Genomic DNA, 19,225 nt, shown 5'->3' with positions numbered 1-19,225 from the left:
GTCATGAAGCTTTTCGTTGAATTAGGCCTACATTTGATTTTTATAGGCCTAATATTGAAAAACTTGCACAAGATTTGAACTTTTTTTGCATCTTAACTCCCACGGTAACATAGGCTAAACATTGCATTTGCTGGTTTTCTGGTGCTGTGTTGTCTTTGTGATGCGCATCTCCGCTTCACTTTGACAGCATTCTCAGTGGTTTAAGGTAAAATAAATTGAGGCAATTGTCACAAAAACAAATAGCATCCGTTTTACACTGCCAAATGAAATATTGGCTACACAACGAGCCACTCGTCAGCCCTCATCATCAGTAAATTTCTGAGTGGGTGCGATCAGTCTTGCTTGACTTGCGTGTTGGAATGTCTCTCTCTCGGGCATGTGCAGCCCTATTATTGCATGGCGAGCTGTCCACGCGTGTGGTGCTGAAATCGCGTGTCGGAGTGGTGGTATGTTGAAAAGAAAAAATCATACCGCCATTCCGACAAAAGAAAAAATGAAATTCGGAATGACGGGACGTTTCATTTCTTAAAAAAATGTCACCATTCCGACAATTGAACGTCAATGTCGGAATGTCGGTATGTCGGAATGGCAGCATGTAACCGTTGTAAATCTTAATTAGCAATAGGTTAGCATTTATTAGCAACGGCTAGGAAGCTAACATCAATTGGCATTGGTTAGCAAATATTAGCATTAACAATAAGCTAATAGTAACCTAATTCCAAACTAGAAATCAAAATAGCAACAAGCTAAATTAGCCTAACAGTGAATTAACATTGGTTTAATTTTAAAAACCAACCTAGAGCATAAGCTTTCAAACCTAACATAGGCTAACATTAACATTAGCATTGACAATGTCCTCAATCTAAGCTAAATTTAGCCGAGCATTAAATTAGCATTGATTAGAGTTAGTTTGATTTAAATTGACTTTCAAGAGTTGTTTAAAAAAAAAAAAAAAAAAAAAAAAAAAAGGATATAATAATAATAATAAAATAAAATTAGGGGAAAAATAAATAAGTAAATAAAAAGTCAAAAGAAGGGAACTAACTAGGTGAAACAATGGATGTAACACCAACAATAACCATCAGCGCCAAGCATCCTGAATATTCCAAAGATATTAAAAAGATATCTCTAAAATGGGAAAAACGAACAAAAAATAATGTCTCACCCTGGCCAATAGGTGGCACTTTTAATGAAGCTGCCTGTAAGATTATGGAACAAAGGATTAAAGCTTACAAACCAAAGGACAAGAGCAAAAAGAGAGAGCTTGAATTAACAGTTGTACATTTCTTTGAAAATGCAGAGCTATATCCAACACTGCCAGGAGCAGTAAACATACAAGGAGATTCTGAAATAAAAAAAATCACAAAATATCTCATGAACGTCCAGAACCACAAATAGCTACATCAAGCAGTCATGGAGCTCCTGAGCCAGACGCCGTCTGTAACTCAGATCAGGCAAGGGGACAGCTCCCACAATACCAAAAATCACCCGAACTGGCACCTCCAGTTCAAAAGGCATCTTCTGAAGAACATAAGAGTCCAACAGCGTCAGCAGCGAGTTTGATAGAAATGACGCCGGGACAGTATGTGTCGTGGCAGACGCTCGTCCTAGGGGGGCTGGTTGCCAGACTGCCGGACATTCACACAGGTGCAAGCAAATGGATAAGAGCTTTTGAACAAGAGACTGTGCATAAACTGTTGTCTGTGGGACACATTAAGGCAGTGTGGGCACTGTGTTTTGGAACTTCTACCATGGAGGGCATTTTGAGACACAGTGAGAATGACTGGATGTTAAGCCACCGAGCTGATGGAACTGACTTTAATGCATATCGAGCTGCACTCTGGAGAGCGTTACGAGCTGAGTTTCCTGTAGGAGTGGACCTCGAAGCATTAAAGGGGGAGCCGCTGTCAGGAACAGAGAGTCCGGTTGTGTACATTGCACAACAATTGAAGAAATGGACACAAGAGTCTGAGGAAGAAATCGAGAAGAGCCCAGCTTGGGTGACATTGTTCAGAGTTTCCATCAAAGAGGCTCTGCCTGCCCCAGTTCAGGGGAGGCTGGAGGATGTGGTGGGGTTGAATTCAATGTCACATGGGCAATTCCGCGACCACGTGGTGCATGCAGTAAACAAATACAGAAAAGAACTGAAACGGAAGGAGCAGGAGGAGGATATGCAAAGGGAACTTGCACGGTTGCAGTTAGAAGAACTGCAAGCGAAGCAAGAAGTACGAAATGAGGCCATGACAGCGGGGGCCGCTGAACAGCCATCACAGGGGCAAGTCCATCGTCGACCCTGTCAAAGGTCAAGAAGAGGTGCACCTGGAGGACGAAGGTCCTCGGGGGCATGTTGGACCTGTGGCGAGAGGGGACACTTTGTTTACAGCTGTCCGAGGGCACCGAGAAACCCGAGTGTTCGGCAGGACCGTGGCCAGTCCCTACGGGGCGGAGCAAGTGGCCCGGCAGGTCCAAGGCGTTCCTCTGGCAGAGGAATCCCAGTAGTGGTTTACATTGACATATAGAGGTAAGAAGTACACTTACATCAGACGTACTCAAGGGTTTAAAAACCGCCCTCAGGTGTGTCACTATTACTATTACAAAACAAAGTTTTTAAATTAAATATCACTATTACAATATTTCTAAAATTTAAACAAAACAAAGTTTCTAATTTAAATTTTAGCATTGATAGCCTAAATTAGAGTATCTATTTATCCCATAGGGAACTACTGATATCTCTCCATCCCACTTGGAAGGAGTAAGTAAAGCGCCATGTCCAAAATAAATAAATAAATAACTAATGAATAAATAAATAAAATTAAAAATAAAACAAGTATGATTTTTTTTTCTTTTTTTTGGGGGGGGGGGAGGATTATGCAATAAAATGCGCTTCCTCTGGAAGGAATCATGAAAAATCCAAAGGTCAAAGGTTGAAAGCACAACTGGAGAGGACAAACGAGGCTAAGTTAGCCTTTGAAAGTTTGAAACAAAATTTGCCAAAGTCATCCAAAACCGGCAACATTAGTCTATGAGAAGCCATTTTTCTTATATGTCTCCAATAGACACCATAAGATTTCAGAACTAATAAATCAGAGAAGGTATGTTGTGACTCGGACAGGATGTTTTCAGGTTGTGCATCTTTTGACACGTCCAGATGTGAGAATCAAGCAGCGCTGTGGGGCCGTTTATCATCCACAGAGTCAAGGGATGGTTGAGAGGATCAATGGAACCTGGAAAGTGAAACTGAATTGAATCTGTGCTTCAACTAAACTAACTAGATGCTTTGCCGCTTGCACTAATGAGCTTTCGTATGCAGACTCACAGAGTCACGCCCTAACACCGCATAAAATGCTAACGGGTCGACCCAAGCCGGCACCTCAGTTGAGAGGTCCCTTTAAAGGGCCCCCACTTGAGCAGGTGCAAACAGAGTGGAGAGCTTACATGGAACAACTAACTGCAATCCACAGAACAATCTATCTACAGGAGGAGTCCAGAGACTCAGGTCTCGAACAGCTGGTTGAGAGGCCAGTGGTGCCAGGCGACCAGGTGCACATCAAAGTGTTCCGAGGGAAGTGGCACGAGCCAAGACGGAAAGGACCGTACACAATGGTGCGAGCAACGTCAACAGCAGTTCAAATGGAAGGTAGCAATACATGGTATCATTTGAATCACTGCACTGAGGTTCGGTCTAAAGACACAGACGGAGTTGAGTTAGAGGGAAAGGATGAACGAAAGGAAGAGGTTAAGATGTCTGGCACTGTGAGCATCTAGGTGTGGGTGTTGGCCGACAGCATGGGCTCAGGAGAACGAAGCCTGGAGATGTTGGACGGGATCCCGCATACAGGAGAGACTAGAAGGGTCCCGTGATGAAGCCACCCCGCAGGGAAGTAGCCAGCCTGGGTCAGATGAGTATGATGCAACAATACACACCCACTCAGACCATGCCACGCCACAAACTTTGCCAGCAATACACACTAGAGCTAGTCGTGAAAAGGCAGATGTTAAGCTTGAGTTTAAATACGTGGGAATAAAGGATGGTGGAAGTGTGAGGAATAAAGGAAGTGTGAGGGAGTGTGAGGGATAAAGGAAGTGTGAGGGAGTGTGGATCATGGGTCCGGAGGAGGAGACGACCAAATCACCGCCTCTGGACGCCACGACAAAGGGGCAATCTGGTAAGATCATGTTGTCCTCGGGTCAGAAAGAAGTTGTTCACATTGGTGGTAAGAATAGAAAGAATAGAAAGGGGAACTTGATACCATTAGCACTACAGGACAGAAAAATCATGTTAATCCAAGAGCAGACGGAGTGTACATGCACAGGTAGAGACAGGAAAACAGTGGAAGATGGGTTAAGGCAGCACAGGATATGTGGTATAGATGGGCATGGTACACTACGAGAGAACTGACAGCGACGGAGTGTCTCATATGCGCAGACGCTCCAGGAGCATTGCCTGTTGTTGTTCCAGAGCCACACACCTTCAGGGACTGTGCGGTGGTCCAGCAACGGGAATGCAGAGAAGGTAGGTTCACATCGGAAGAGGATAAATGGTTATTGTTTCCTATGTGTGGGATTAAGTGCAGATTGATGTTTGGGCCAAATAAATAACATAATTGTTTTCAAAATAAGGAAGGGCCACGAATTGGAGTCTTCTGGTGCTGAATTTAATCTAAGTACAACACAGGATGGGCCTCCCACTGATTATAGAGCAGATTACGATGGTGAGTTTGAATGCTTTTGGAACTCGCGTAGGTAATACTACTGTTAAATGCAATGTCACATGGGTTTTATCTTGGTTTCCACATGCAAATATGAAACCAATATTTATTCGGATTTATTTATTTGGATCAAAAATTGTGAAAATATAGAAATGATAATTCTGACTCTATATCTTTTTGGGGATCAGACACACCCGGTAGCTGAGAGTTACTGGATGTGTGGAGATGATGTTTTGTTAAATGTGTTACCCAACAGGTGGATAGGTCTTTGGGCACTTGTGAGGAGGAACACATCGGTTGTGTGAGTGTAAGGTAAACGAGATGCTAGGATAAAGCACGTTTACTTGGATGCAATAGGGCAGCCGAGAGGGATTCCTTTGGAGTATACTACAACCAACAGAGAATTCTTAACTACACGAGTGAAGGGCTTGCAGCCTTTGGAGAACTACATGAGACGAGTATGATGGCTTGGTAGAACAGACAAGTTTTAGAATGGATATTAGAAGGGAAGGGAGGCGTTCGCCAGATGGTTGGGAAAATGTTGTACATTTATACCCGGGAACACTGCAGCTGATGGGACGTTCACAACAGCCGTGAAGAAGATCAGAGAACGGAGAGAGGAGCTGACGTGTGATGCTGGGGGAGGTGAACGGTGGTGGACTGGTCTGTTTGGGATTTTGGGAGAAGGGGGAGCGATGACGGTTAAAGCGGGAATAGCAATATTGTTGATAGTGAGGATGGTTTCCCTATTGGTGTGTTGCATTATACCCATTCTGAGAAGGTGTTTGCTGCAAGTGATGTTCGAACAAACAGTGGAAGGAATCGGGAGGCAGATGACCATGCGAGACCAGGTCTGAGGACCAACGCATGGGAGAGCGGGTCAACGAATGAAGGTTATCAACGGACGGTTCACAAGATTCTTTCCTCGAGTGTGGAACCAAGTATAGTCTGATAGGGAGAAGAGATGCTGAAGATCTCTTTGATTGGGAGTGACGTACTGGCGACCTCTCCTCCCAGAGTTAGCTTAGCAGTTCCAGACCCAGCCGGACGGATGTTCGGCCAGAAGCAGACGACACCAGAGTACAGGAGATGGGACGGGACTGGAAGAGCTGCATTACATTGCATTTTATTACTATTGTTGTGTGATAATCCAGAATTTTATGTATTGTACTTGGTACAAAACTGTGATTAACTGATTTGATGGTGGTGTATTCATTCTATGTGTATTATCAATCAGAACTGATCACTGATATGTCCATTGCCAGTTGTGTTAGTCGACTGTTCGGAGTGCGACCTTTGGTAAAGTGGTCGGTCGCCAGTGGGGTGGGGCCGTAGGTGAGTTTTCCCAAAATAAGAACATGAGTTACGAAAGTAGCAGCCGGTGGGTTTTTCGCACCTATGCACTGCGAACAGTGGACAAGTGTGATGGCGATGTTAAAATTTGTATTGTTGTTGAATTCAGTATCATTTAATTTAATCATTTAATCATTTAATGTGATTCGGGTACAGATATATATATTCCTTTCATTTATTCAATATGTTCCTTTGGATTTGGAGATTGTAGAATTATTAGAATAATTCAGTGTTGATTATTAATTAATTCTTAATTAACTATGTGGGATGATTTTCTTTCATTTTAGATTATTTCTTTATTAAATCACTGATAAGTGATTTCAGGGGGGACTAAGTGGGAGAGGAATGTCATAACAGTCCTCATGACATGGCCTAATTACATCGTGTGCCTTGTTGACTGGTTCATATGAATATTGTTGATAGTTAGAATGAGCTTGTTTATGATTACGGCGAAAGCTAGGCGCCTCCAGAGAGGGCCACGTACACTTGTTATGATCCAAGGCAGTATAAAAGGGTGTCGCAAAATTAACTCTTTGGACATTTGTGAACATTCTGTATGCATATTTGCTGTGACGGCTTGTTCAATAAATTCCCCAATGGACGGCTGACCCACGCGTATTCGACTCCTTTTCTCCACAACACTCCCTGTTGTAAACCACTTTGTTGCTATGGTTATGCATCATAACAAAAGAGTAAAATATACAAAAGTATTGGGAAAAATCAATCCAGCTGCACAGCATCCAAGGCAGGAAGGAACAGTTGTCCAAAAAATGCAATTTCTTCCAAGAAAAAGTAGGAATGAAATTTAGAAAAAGAAAAAATCTCAATCTGAGGTACAGAGCTACTCCAACGTGCTGCCACCCTCAGCAGCGCATTCTAGAAAATTATATCATTATCTATTATATTCATTTGTTAACTTGAGGGTGTCATACATTCAAATTTGGATTATATTGATGGTTATTTTGATTTATAAGATATTTCAAGTTTTAAAAATGGTATACGACCTCTTTTAGCCTACCTTTACAGTTAACATGTGAGTTTTACAATATATGTCAGTATTTTACAGTTATTGTATTTTAAAGTTGGCTGGACGCATTGATATGAAGGGAGGCAAAAATAGCGCCAAGCGATGTGAGGTCTGACTTTTTCCTGGAGCACCATTTTGTGATGCAAATGTATTACTCTTTTGAACGCATATTTTTTTGAGAAGCAACACGCTTTATTTTTTAAACCCCAGCCAACTAGCCGGACTACCTTCGTGGACGCCAAAACTCAGCTGGAACTCGGTTCACAGTACGCAGTGGGGGGTAAGTCAATGTTCATAAATGATATTGCTGATATGGGATTTCAAACAGCTTCATGTCAAAAGAGGCGAAATATCCCTTTAAAGCCTGTTGTGTGTGACAGCAGCAGAAGTCCATGTGGTAGTTGCGGATATTCCCACAGCCAGTGAACGCAGCATTCTGCCAGCAGAAGGAGCTCTTTCGGTTTGATCCGAAGCGAGCCGAACAGCCGAACACACACAAACATGGCGCTAACGCAGGCAACCAAGATGCTGTCCTCTCTTCCATGTTCCCTCTATTTGTTTGTCCTCGGAGTTTCAGGAATACACTCGTCGACACTTCATCTTCATCCGGAGCAGCGCTACATCCTGCCGCAAAACAGAGGCTTTTTCACCATGGAAGCGAAGAAGGATTTAACGGACGGAGATGGAGGAGGCGCCGCGGCTCCCGGGCTGCCTCTGGCCGGCAGTGGCGCTGCTCATAGAGCGTCGGGCGAGCACCGAGGACGCCGGAGCATTGGCGAATCAGCCATGCCAAAGGTGTACGGCCAGGTAATGTTGTGCATCCCGGTGTCGTTGTTCCCCTTTATCTGAGCAATGTACATCACCTCAAACTGACCTTACGTGTGTCTGTGAAAAATCCGCAAAAGTCCATAATTTCTTGCACCTTGCCTCGAGTCGCCCCGACAGTGTTCGCTGCTAAATGCTGTTGAATGCTGTGGAAATGAAATGTTGTGGAAATGCTGTTGAATGTTGTTGAAAGCTGTGGGAATGAAATGTTGTGGAAATGCTGTTGAATGCTGTTGGATGCTGTTGAATGCTGTTGGATGCTGTTGAATGCTGTTGAATGCTGTTGGATGCTGTTGAATGCTGTTGAATGCTGTTGGATGCTGTTGAATGCTGTTGAATGCTGTGGAAATGCTGTTGAATGCTGTGGAAATGCTGTGGAAATGCTGTTGAATGCTGTTGAATGCTGTTGAATGCTGTGGAAATGCTGTTGAATGCTGTTGAATGCTGTTGAATGCTGTTGAATGCTGTGGAAATGCTGTTGAATGCTGTTGAATGCTGTTGGATGCTGTTGAATGCTGTTGGATGCTGTTGGATGCTGTTGGATGCTGTGGAAATGCTGTTGAATGCTGTTGGATGCTGTTGAATGCTGTTGGATGCTGTTGGATGCTGTTGAATGCTGTTGGATGCTGTGGAAATGCTGTTGGATGCTGTTGAATGCTGTTGAATGCTGTTGGATGCTGTGGAAATGCTGTTGAATGCTGTTGAATGCTGTTGAATGCTGTTGAATGCTGTTGAATGCTGTGGAAATGCTGTTGAATGCTGTTGAATGCTGTGGAAATGCTGTTGAATGCTGTTGAATGCTGTTGGATGCTGTTGAATGCTGTGGAAATGCTGTTGAATGCTGTTGAATGCTGTTGAATGCTGTTGAATGCTGTTGAATGCTGTTGAATGCTGTGGAAATGCTGTTGAATGCTGTTGGATGCTGTTGAATGCTGTTGGATGCTGTGGAAATGAAATGCTGTGGAAATGCTGTTGAATGCTGTGGAAATGCTGTTGAATGCTGTTGGATGCTGTTGGATGCTGTTGGATGCTGTTGAATGCTGTTGAATGCTGTTGAATGCTGTGGAAATGAAATGCTGTGGAAATGCTGTTGAATGCTGTGGAAATGCTGTTGAATGCTGTTGGATGCTGTTGGATGCTGTTGAATGCTGTTGGATGCTGTTGGATGCTGTTGGATGCTGTTGAATGCTGTTGAATGCTGTTGAATGCTGTGGAAATGAAATGCTGTGGAAATGCTGTTGAATGCTGTGGAAATGAAATGCTGTTGAATGCTGTTGAATGCTGTGGAAATGAAATGCTGTGGAAATGCTGTTGAATGCTGTGGAAATGAAATGCTGTTGGATGCTGTTGAATGCTGTTGGATGCTGTTGGATGCTGTTGAATGCTGTTGAATGCTGTTGAATGCTGTTGAATGCTGTGGAAATGAAATGCTGTGGAAATGCTGTTGAATGCTGTGGAAATGAAATGCTGTTGAATGCTGTTGAATGCTGTGGAAATGAAATGTTGTGGAAATGCTGTTGAATGTTGTTGAAAGCTGTGGGAATGAAATGCTGTTGAATGCTGTTGGATGCTGTTAAATGCTGTTGAATGCTGTTGGATGCTGTTGAATGCTGTTGAATGCTGTTAAATGCTGTTGAATGCTGTTGAATGCTGTTGAATGCTGTTGAATGCTGTTGAATGCTGTTGAATGCTGTTGAATGCTGTTGGATGCTGTTGAATGCTGTTGAATGCTGTGGAAATGCTGTTGAATGCTGTGGAAATGCTGTGGAAATGCTGTTGAATGCTGTTGAATGCTGTTGAATGCTGTGGAAATGCTGTTGAATGCTGTTGAATGCTGTTGAATGCTGTTGAATGCTGTGGAAATGCTGTTGAATGCTGTTGAATGCTGTTGGATGCTGTTGAATGCTGTTGGATGCTGTTGGATGCTGTTGGATGCTGTTGGATGCTGTGGAAATGCTGTTGAATGCTGTTGGATGCTGTTGAATGCTGTTGGATGCTGTTGGATGCTGTTGAATGCTGTTGGATGCTGTGGAAATGCTGTTGGATGCTGTTGAATGCTGTTGGATGCTGTGGAAATGCTGTTGAATGCTGTTGGATGCTGTGGAAATGCTGTTGAATGCTGTTGAATGCTGTTGAATGCTGTTGAATGCTGTTGAATGCTGTGGAAATGCTGTTGAATGCTGTTGAATGCTGTTGAATGCTGTGGAAATGCTGTTGAATGCTGTTGAATGCTGTTGGATGCTGTTGAATGCTGTGGAAATGCTGTTGAATGCTGTTGAATGCTGTTGAATGCTGTTGAATGCTGTTGAATGCTGTTGAATGCTGTTGAATGCTGTGGAAATGCTGTTGAATGCTGTGGAAATGCTGTTGAATGCTGTTGGATGCTGTGGAAATGAAATGCTGTGGAAATGCTGTTGAATGCTGTGGAAATGCTGTTGAATGCTGTTGGATGCTGTTGGATGCTGTTGGATGCTGTTGAATGCTGTTGAATGCTGTTGAATGCTGTGGAAATGAAATGCTGTGGAAATGCTGTTGAATGCTGTGGAAATGCTGTTGAATGCTGTTGGATGCTGTTGGATGCTGTTGAATGCTGTTGGATGCTGTTGGATGCTGTTGGATGCTGTTGAATGCTGTTGAATGCTGTTGAATGCTGTGGAAATGAAATGCTGTGGAAATGCTGTTGAATGCTGTGGAAATGAAATGCTGTTGAATGCTGTTGAATGCTGTGGAAATGAAATGCTGTGGAAATGCTGTTGAATGCTGTGGAAATGAAATGCTGTTGGATGCTGTTGAATGCTGTTGAATGCTGTTGAATGCTGTTGAATGCTGTTGAATGCTGTTGAATGCTGTGGAAATGAAATGCTGTGGAAATGCTGTTGAATGCTGTGGAAATGCTGTGGAAATGCTGTTGAATGCTGTGGAAATGCTGTTGAATGCTGTTGGATGCTGTTGGATGCTGTTGAATGCTGTTGGATGCTGTTGGATGCTGTTGGATGCTGTTGAATGCTGTTGAATGCTGTTGAATGCTGTTGGATGCTGTTGAATGCTGTTGAATGCTGTTGAATGCTGTGGAAATGAAATGCTGTGGAAATGCTGTTGAATGCTGTGGAAATGCTGTTGAATGCTGTTGGATGCTGTTGGATGCTGTTGGATGCTGTTGGATGCTGTTGGATGCTGTTGGATGCTGTTGAATGCTGTTGAATGCTGTTGAATGCTGTGGAAATGAAATGCTGTGGAAATGCTGTTGAATGCTGTGGAAATGAAATGCTGTGGAAATGCTGTTGAATGCTGTGGAAATGAAATGCTGTGGAAATGCTGTTGAATGCTGTGGAAATGCTGTGGAAATGCTGTTGAATGCTGTTGGATGCTGTTGGATGCTGTTGAATGCTGTTGGATGCTGTTGGATGCTGTTGGATGCTGTTGAATGCTGTTGAATGCTGTTGAATGCTGTGGAAATGAAATGCTGTGGAAATGCTGTTGAATGCTGTTGGATGCTGTTGGATGCTGTTGAATGCTGTTGAATGCTGTTGAATGCTGTTGAATGCTGTTGAATGCTGTTGGATGCTGTTGAATGCTGTTGAATGCTGTTGAATGCTGTGGAAATGAAATGCTGTGGAAATGCTGTTGAATGCTGTTGGATGCTGTTGGATGCTGTTGAATGCTGTTGAATGCTGTTGGATGCTGTTGAATGCTGTTGGATGCTGTTGAATGCTGTGGAAATGCTGTTGAATGCTGTTGAATGCTGTTGGATGCTGTTGAATGCTGTTGGATGCTGTGGATGCTGTTGAATGCTGTTGGATGCTGTTGGATGCTGTGGAAATGCTGTTGAATGCTGTTGGATGCTGTTGAATGCTGTTGGATGCTGTTGGATGCTGTTGAATGCTGTTGGATGCTGTGGAAATGCTGTTGAATGCTGTGGAAATGCTGTTGGATGCTGTTGAATGCTGTTGAATGCTGTTGGATGCTGTGGAAATGCTGTTGAATGCTGTTGAATGCTGTTGAATGCTGTTGAATGCTGTTGAATGCTGTTGAATGCTGTGGAAATGCTGTTGAATGCTGTTGAATGCTGTTGAATGCTGTTGGATGCTGTTGAATGCTGTTGAATGCTGTGGAAATGCTGTTGAATGCTGTTGAATGCTGTTGGATGCTGTTGAATGCTGTTGAATGCTGTGGAAATGCTGTTGAATGCTGTTGAATGCTGTTGAATGCTGTTGGATGCTGTTGAATGCTGTTGGATGCTGTTGAATGCTGTTGAATGCTGTTGAATGCTGTTGGATGCTGTTGAATGCTGCTGAATGCTGTTGGATGCTGTTGAATGCTGTTGAATGCTGTTGAATGCTGTTGAATGCTGTTGGATGCTGTTGAATGCTGTTGGATGCTGTTGAATGCTGTTGAATGCTGTTGAATGCTGTTGGATGCTGTTGAATGCTGTTGGATGCTGTTGAATGCTGTTGGATGCTGTGGAAATGAAATGCTGTGGAAATGCTGTTGAATGCTGTTGAATGCTGTTGGATGCTGTTGAATGCTGTTGGATGCTGTGGAAATGAAATGCTGTGGAAATGCTGTTGAATGCTGTGGAAATGCTGTTGAATGCTGTTGGATGCTGTTGAATGCTGTTGGATGCTGTTGGATGCTGTTGAATGCTGTTGAATGCTGTGGAAATGAAATGCTGTGGAAATGCTGTTGAATGCTGTTGGATGCTGTTGAATGCTGTTGGATGCTGTTGGATGCTGTTGAATGCTGTTGAATGCTGTGGAAATGAAATGCTGTGGAAATGCTGTTGAATGCTGTTGGATGCTGTTGAATGCTGTTGGATGCTGTTGAATGCTGTTGAATGCTGTTGAATGCTGTTGAATGCTGTTGAATGCTGTTGAATGCTGTGGAAATGAAATGCTGTGGAAATGCTGTTGAATGCTGTTGAATGCTGTTGGATGCTGTTGGATGCTATTGAATGCTGTTGGATGCTGTTGGATGCTGTTGAATGCTGTTGAATGCTGTTGAATGCTGTGGAAATGCTGTTGAATGCTGTTGAATGCTGTTGAATGCTGTTGAATGCTGTTGAATGCTGTTGAATGCTGTTGAATGCTGTTGAATGCTGTGGAAATGCTGTTGAATGCTGTTGGATGCTGTTGAATGCTGTTGGATGCTGTTGGATGCTGTTGAATGCTGTTGGATGCTGTTGAATGCTGTTGAATGCTGTTGGATGCTGTGGATGCTGTTGAATGCTGTGGAAATGCTGTTGAATGCTGTTGGATGCTGTTGGATGCTGTTGGATGCTGTTGGATGCTGTTGAATGCTGTTGGATGCTGTTGGATGCTGTGGAAATGCTGTTGAATGCTGTTGGATGCTGTTGAATGCTGTTGGATGATGTTGGATGCTGTTGGATGCTGTTGAATGCTGTGGAAATGCTGTTGAATGCTGTTGGATGCTGTTGAATGCTGTTGAATGCTGTTGAATGCTGTGGAAATGCTGTTGAATGCTGTTGGATGCTGTTGAATGCTGTTGGATGCTGTTGGATGCTGTTGGATGCTGTTGAATGCTGTTGGATGCTGTTGGATGCTGTTGAATGCTGTAGAAATGCTGTTGAAATGCTGTTGAATGCTGTTGAAATGCTGTTGAATGCTGTTGGATGCTGTTGAATGCTGTAGAAATGCTGTTGAAATGCTGTTGAATGCTGTTGGATGCTGTTGAATGCTGTTGGATGCTGTTGGATGCTGTTGGATGCTGTTGAAATGCTGTTGAATGCTGTTGGATGCTGTTGAATGCTGTGGAAATGCTGTTGAATGCTGTTGGATGCTGTTGAATGCTGTTGGATGCTGTTGGATGCTGTTGGATGCTGTTGAATGCTGTTGGATGCTGTTGAATGCTGTTGAATGCTGTTGGATGCTGTTGAATGCTGTGGAAATGCTGTTGAATGCTGTTGGATGCTGTTGAATGCTGTTGAATGCTGTTGAATGCTGTTGAATGCTGTTGGATGCTGTTGGATGCTGTTGGATGCTGTTGAAATGCTGTTGAATGCTGTTGAATGCTGTTGAATGCTGTTGAATGCTGTTGGATGCTGTTGGATGCTGTTGGATGCTGTTGAATGCTGTTGAATGCTGTTGAATGATGTTGAATGCTGTTTAAGCCCCCCACAGAGCACAACTGGAAGCGTGGTGTGGGGGGTTAAGTTCACCTGGTCCTTTTGACGTCACAACGCAGGCAAAGTCACGCATGATCATGTGTTTCTGGTGTGCTCCCCTCCTCCAGAACACCCAGGCAGCTTTAACTGAGAGTGCGCTGTTTGAACAGCAGAAACTTCCTCTGCCTGTCCCATCAGTACGGTTCCTCTGTTAAATACCCCCAAATGGCAAACTCCATTCACCCACAAGAATCCTGCGTTTGTCACCGTTCAGCTCTGAAAACACCTGAGAGAAAGTGATTGGGTATATAGCTGTTAAATAGGAAAGTATAAGTTAGTTCTGGCCTTCTGTGGAAAAGCAGCCGGCCCAGCTCATTCATGCTGAAGCTTTTCCTCATCAGTGTGTTTCTGTGCCAGCTGCTGCTTGGATGTGAACGTCAGAAAGTTGTTATTCAGACATAAAGAACACAGTCATTGAGTTTTTAGTTTGTTCTCAGTCTTATCCCCCTCATCCCTGTTCAGTGTGAAGCAGAAGGCTTGGCTGAGGTATACATGATTATTGCTGGTGTGGGATTATCGTTCATGATGAAGATCATCCAGCAGCCTGACATCTTGCACTCAGCTCTTTCAGGTATCAAATGGCTGCTGAGCAGAATGAGGCATATCAAAGTGCTGCAGCTGTCTGAATGCTCATCTTTGGCCCAATCCCAATTCTATTTTCTACCCCTTCGCCTACCCCTCGCCCCTACCCCTCGCCCCTTCAAACGGAGGGGTAGGCGAAGGGCTAAGAATGTCACCCCTTCGAATTGGGACAGCACTTCACACTCACGAACGTAATAAGTCCGCGCCGTCAGTTGTTACGTAACCAAAAGCGACAGCTTTAGCCAGAAGTAAACAAACATGACCGGTGCTGTGGTGTTCGTGCTCTCCTGAGCTATTCGGATATTTTTAGAAATATCTGCGTCGAATCGACGGAGTGCCATCAAGCGAAGGCGTCTTCGACATCTGGGAGCATTGCTGGATCTTGTTACGGTATGTAGAATTATAAATTAATACAAATAACACGTGAGTGAGCAGCTGGGAGCTTCCAGAGCCGGCGTGTGAATATGATAATGTCTGTGTGTGTTTGAAAGTGCTTCTAACTGTACATTTGTGATATCGTGTAATATAGAAACAATTTGCTTGTCTCGTTGGATTTGGTGATTTATTGACTGGAGTAGTATCCTAACCTGGCTAACCTAGCTGAAAACATAAGCTAACGTTTAGCCTTTGTTACTCGCCTCGTTCCGTTTGGGATAAACATGCAGCTCATCCGTTTTTTAAGCGGTTTTCTTTGTACCAGGTTCAGATTTGATGACATAAATAAATGCACTGCCTTTTGTGTGCTATCAATGTGTTGGTTTGGGAGGATGAAAGCCTGATCTTTCCATGTTTTTCTTTCCAGCAGACGGGTCATCCTACAAATTATTGCCCATTGGACCACAACATGTACCCCAATTTTTTTTTGTTATCCCTTGTATAATAAATCTCTTCATACCAATATCCGTTCCAGTCGTTAATATGATGTTGATGTGATAATCATGCTCACAAACCTTTTGTACTTAATTTCTTTTATTAGGCTCACATTACAGACTGGTAAGGCAGCTTATTTTCAGAAATAACAGCTTAAAGTGTCTGCTGTAAAGTGTGTGGTGCAAATATGGACAATAAACAGTATGAATATAAACAGTGTGAATATTAACGGGCAACAGTGCAATCATCAAGAACGAGATGACCGGAGCAGGAACTGCGGAGGGCGCATCGGAGGTGCTGCATGGGCTCAGTGATGTTCTGGGGGAACAAGACACGACATGACATTATAGCATGCACTTTCATCCATTGTAAAAAATTAAAAAAGGTGTTTCAGAATGCGGTAGTGGTGGCTGTGTGTACAATAGGTGCATGGCGCATCAACTCACCGTAAAGTTTGTCTAGCATGCGCTCAAACCGAGCTAAAAAGCGCTCCGTTTTCTGCTCGTGGCGCTTCTGCTCCTCTTCGTTTGGGGCGCTAAACCTGATCAGGCTCTTTGTTTGTGCTTGAGTCCCTGTGAATCAGTCACGTATATGAATACTTGTGATAATAGGTAGCGAAATGACGCTCATGTCGCTCAAAAGGAACTTCTATATGGTTAACCAACTGCATTGCTTGTAAATACTCGTGTTACAATTTAAAAAAAACAACTCTTTCGCAGCACCTTCACATGCATTGACCGATTACTCCATGTAAAATAGCGACTTTTCCCATTTATAACAGAAAATAACTACACATTGCCACCATGTTAAACTCACACAATACACCAGTTATCACAACCTAAAGCGATTAAAACAGTTAAATTATGGCAAAAAGATAGAAGAACTTACATTTGTGTGGTGCTCTTGCTTCTGCCATTTTTAAAAGACTCGCGATCTCCCGGTAGTCGCGTTGTATTCTGGGAAATATATCATACCCCTTCAAACGGAGTCTGCCTGGCCGAACCCCTCCGTTTGAAGGGCTACAACGGAGGGGTAGGGCTAAGGGGAAGGGCTTTGGAAGAGTATTGGGACAACACTACCTCTACACGTGAACGCGCAAAACGGAGGGGAAGGGGTAAGGGGTAGGGCCAAGGGGTGAATTGGGATTGGGCCTTTCTATGTCGAAAGACGGGGAGAGTTCTGCCTCTCTCTGATGTTTGTGAAACTTTTGGAGAAGTAAACCAGTCTGGGAACCTGCTGCTTGGTTGGATCACAGATTCTCTGGAACCGGCCAGGAGATCAGTCCCTCAGCAGTGGAAGCTTTCTGCTCTGGTGAGAGGTGGTGTTAAAGTATTTAGATGGCCGGTTCCAAATTTATCTCAGTCAGAAGAGATTCAACTTTGCTTTGCTCGTGCAGAAAGAGCAGAAAGAGCTTTGCATAAGAGAAGTGAGCTGAGGGGAAGTGTCTCTCTCATTCTTCCCTTTCTGGGGACACCTGCAGTCCAAGCATAGCAGGAAAGGACTAATGCCCCTTTTCCATTGCCGAGCTAGCCCTACTCTACTCGGTTCGATATAGCGCGGCACGGCACGGCACGGCACCAGTACCATTTCCTTTTCCACACAAACCGTGACCTGGAAGTGGGCGTTCACCACTAACGTGACGTCGGTTTCAGGCGCGGTTAGTCAAAAGTAAACACAATGATGGAGTGTGATGTGTAATGCAGTTGACAATTCATATTGTTTAGTTAAACCAAGCTCTTTATTAAAAAAGACAGTACAAAAGTAAACAGCGTCGATGCCAGTGTTGCTGCCGGTGGAATGCAGATAGCAGCTGTTGCCTCAGCTGCAGATTGCGATGCCAGTGTCGGTTCTGAAGCCTGCGGGATTGGAGGATCTTCGCTGACCTCAGCAACCGAACACTCATCGGTTGCACAAGCCGAGTCTTGAGGGAAAAAAATAATAAAGTGTGAACATACGAAACGCATACACGTAACCGCATAGGTGAGACGCTGTGCTAGCCTTCCAAAACAGCGTTGTTTGCTAGCTCACTCAGAACAACTTACATGAGACACCTGTGTAACTTTTTACACAAGTTAAAGATTGGACTACTGTAATTCTTTATTATTGGGCTGTCCCACATATTCTCTGAAAAGCCTTCAGTTGATCCAAAATGCTGCAGCCAGAGTTCTGATGAGAACTAACAGCAGAGATCATATTTCTCCAGTTTTAGCTTCTCTTCATTGGCTCCCTGTTAAATTCAGAATAGAATTTAAGATTCTTCTCCTCACATATAAAGCTCTTAATGACCGAGCTCCATCATATCTTAAAGATCTCATTGTAAGATATTTTCCTAACAGAGCACTTCGTTCCCAAACTGCAGGTTTACTTGAGGTTCCCAGAGTTTCTAAAAGTAGAATGGGAGGCAGAGCCTTCAGTTATCAGGCCTCTCTATTGTGGAATAAGCTGCCAGTAAATGTCCGGGAAGCAGACACCCTTTCCACTTTTAAGACCAGGCTTAAAACTTTCCTTTCTGATAAAGCTTATAGTTAGGGATGGCTCAGGTGACCCTGAAACATCCCATAGTTAAGCTGCTATAGGCCCAGCCTGCTGGGGGGCCTCATCTGTCACACCTTTCCTCACTTTACTCTCTTTATGTATATGTGATATTATTATGGTCATTAACTCGTGTTTCCCTGTTCCAACAGATATCCTTTGAATGGTGTTAAGGCGGTAGCATGGTTGATGCGTCTGTCACGGCGGTGGCGGACCGTGACGTCAAAATGCCGTTTCAGGCCTGGCGCTTCCCTTGAAAAGACGGCGCAGCGCGTTGTCGTGCACCAGTCGATTTTTGTAACTTGGCGGCGCCGAGCACAACGAACCGGATGGACCAATGTGAGACCAGGCTCAGTGAGGAGGTGCGTTTTTACAGCAGCTGTACGAAACTGCAGGGAAACAGCACAGGGAGCACGTAAACTCCCAAAACTGGTGCACAGAGATGGGCAGAACTTTGGGGAAAGAGGGAGAGTTCTGTAAGAATGTGTGGAAGAAGCTACGGGACAGATACGTGAAGGAAAAGAAGAGGGCAGAGACTCTGTTGATGCCGGGGGCTTCAGACCTTCACCTCTATTAACTGAATTAAAAAATTAAAATGATCCGAAAACTGCAGCAGTATCATTAATTACAGTATTCTTGCTCTTGACAGCGGCATTGTTTTCTTCTCCACTTTCGTGGTTGTAGAATAGTGGTAACCTTAACGTAGCAGCGCCACCTCTGTGACGGAGAAAATTGCAACTACTGGCGCGCAACGACTTGCGCCACTATATAGGGTCCTATGGCGGGCACGAACTCGTGACGTCATCAACACCGCTCGCGCGAGCAGACGCGGCAACCATGCTAGAGCCTTTACAGTGCCGCCACCGCCGCGGCCCCCTCCCCCTTCCCCCCTCCCCCCTCCCCCCCTTTCTGTCTTCTCAAACCCCAGCTGGTGGAGGCGGATGGCCACCCTTCCTGAGTCTGGTTCTGCCAGAGGTTTCTTCCTGTTCAAAGGGAGTCGTTTCTCTCCACAGTCGCCTCAGGCACGCTCAGGATGGGAGATTGGACCGAAAAACAAAAAGTTTTCAGTGCAATCTGTTGGTTTTCTTAGCTAGGAAATTGTTTTTGAATTGGCTCTATATGAACGAATTGGATTATTTTATGAAT

The 19,225-nt window shown here is 44.0% G+C and overlaps 1 protein-coding gene and 2 long non-coding RNA genes across 3 annotated transcripts in view; 2 read left to right on the top strand and 1 right to left on the bottom strand.

The window, feature by feature from the left end:
- The first annotated feature begins 3,269 nt into the window (after positions 1-3,269).
- Positions 3,270-6,650, top strand: LOC142388961 (uncharacterized). The gene is made up of 3 exons (XR_012770360.1): positions 3,270-4,513; positions 4,621-4,712; positions 4,966-6,650. It is a non-coding gene; the product is annotated as an uncharacterized LOC142388961 (long non-coding RNA).
- Positions 6,651-7,559: 909 nt separating this feature from the next.
- The window catches only part of sorl1 (sortilin-related receptor, L(DLR class) A repeats containing), a 137,569-nt gene continuing 125,903 nt past the window's right edge, over positions 7,560-19,225 (top strand). The window contains exon 1 of the mRNA XM_075474219.1: positions 7,560-7,896. Coding sequence (XP_075330334.1) covers positions 7,591-7,896 — 306 coding nt within the window. The 5' untranslated portion in view covers positions 7,560-7,590. The remainder of the gene's footprint in view (positions 7,897-19,225) is intronic.
- LOC142388960 (uncharacterized) lies at positions 15,659-16,671 on the bottom strand. Its single transcript, XR_012770359.1, has 3 exons — positions 16,436-16,671; positions 15,994-16,119; positions 15,659-15,865 (listed from the first exon to the last, which is right to left on the bottom strand). It is a non-coding gene; the product is annotated as an uncharacterized LOC142388960 (long non-coding RNA).

This window comes from Odontesthes bonariensis, chromosome 9, assembly GCF_027942865.1.
Source record: "Odontesthes bonariensis isolate fOdoBon6 chromosome 9, fOdoBon6.hap1, whole genome shotgun sequence".
NCBI classification, from domain to species: domain Eukaryota; kingdom Metazoa; phylum Chordata; class Actinopteri; order Atheriniformes; family Atherinopsidae; genus Odontesthes; species Odontesthes bonariensis.
The sequence above is the reverse complement of the archived record's forward strand: the minus strand, read 5'-3'. Positions and strand labels throughout refer to the sequence as shown.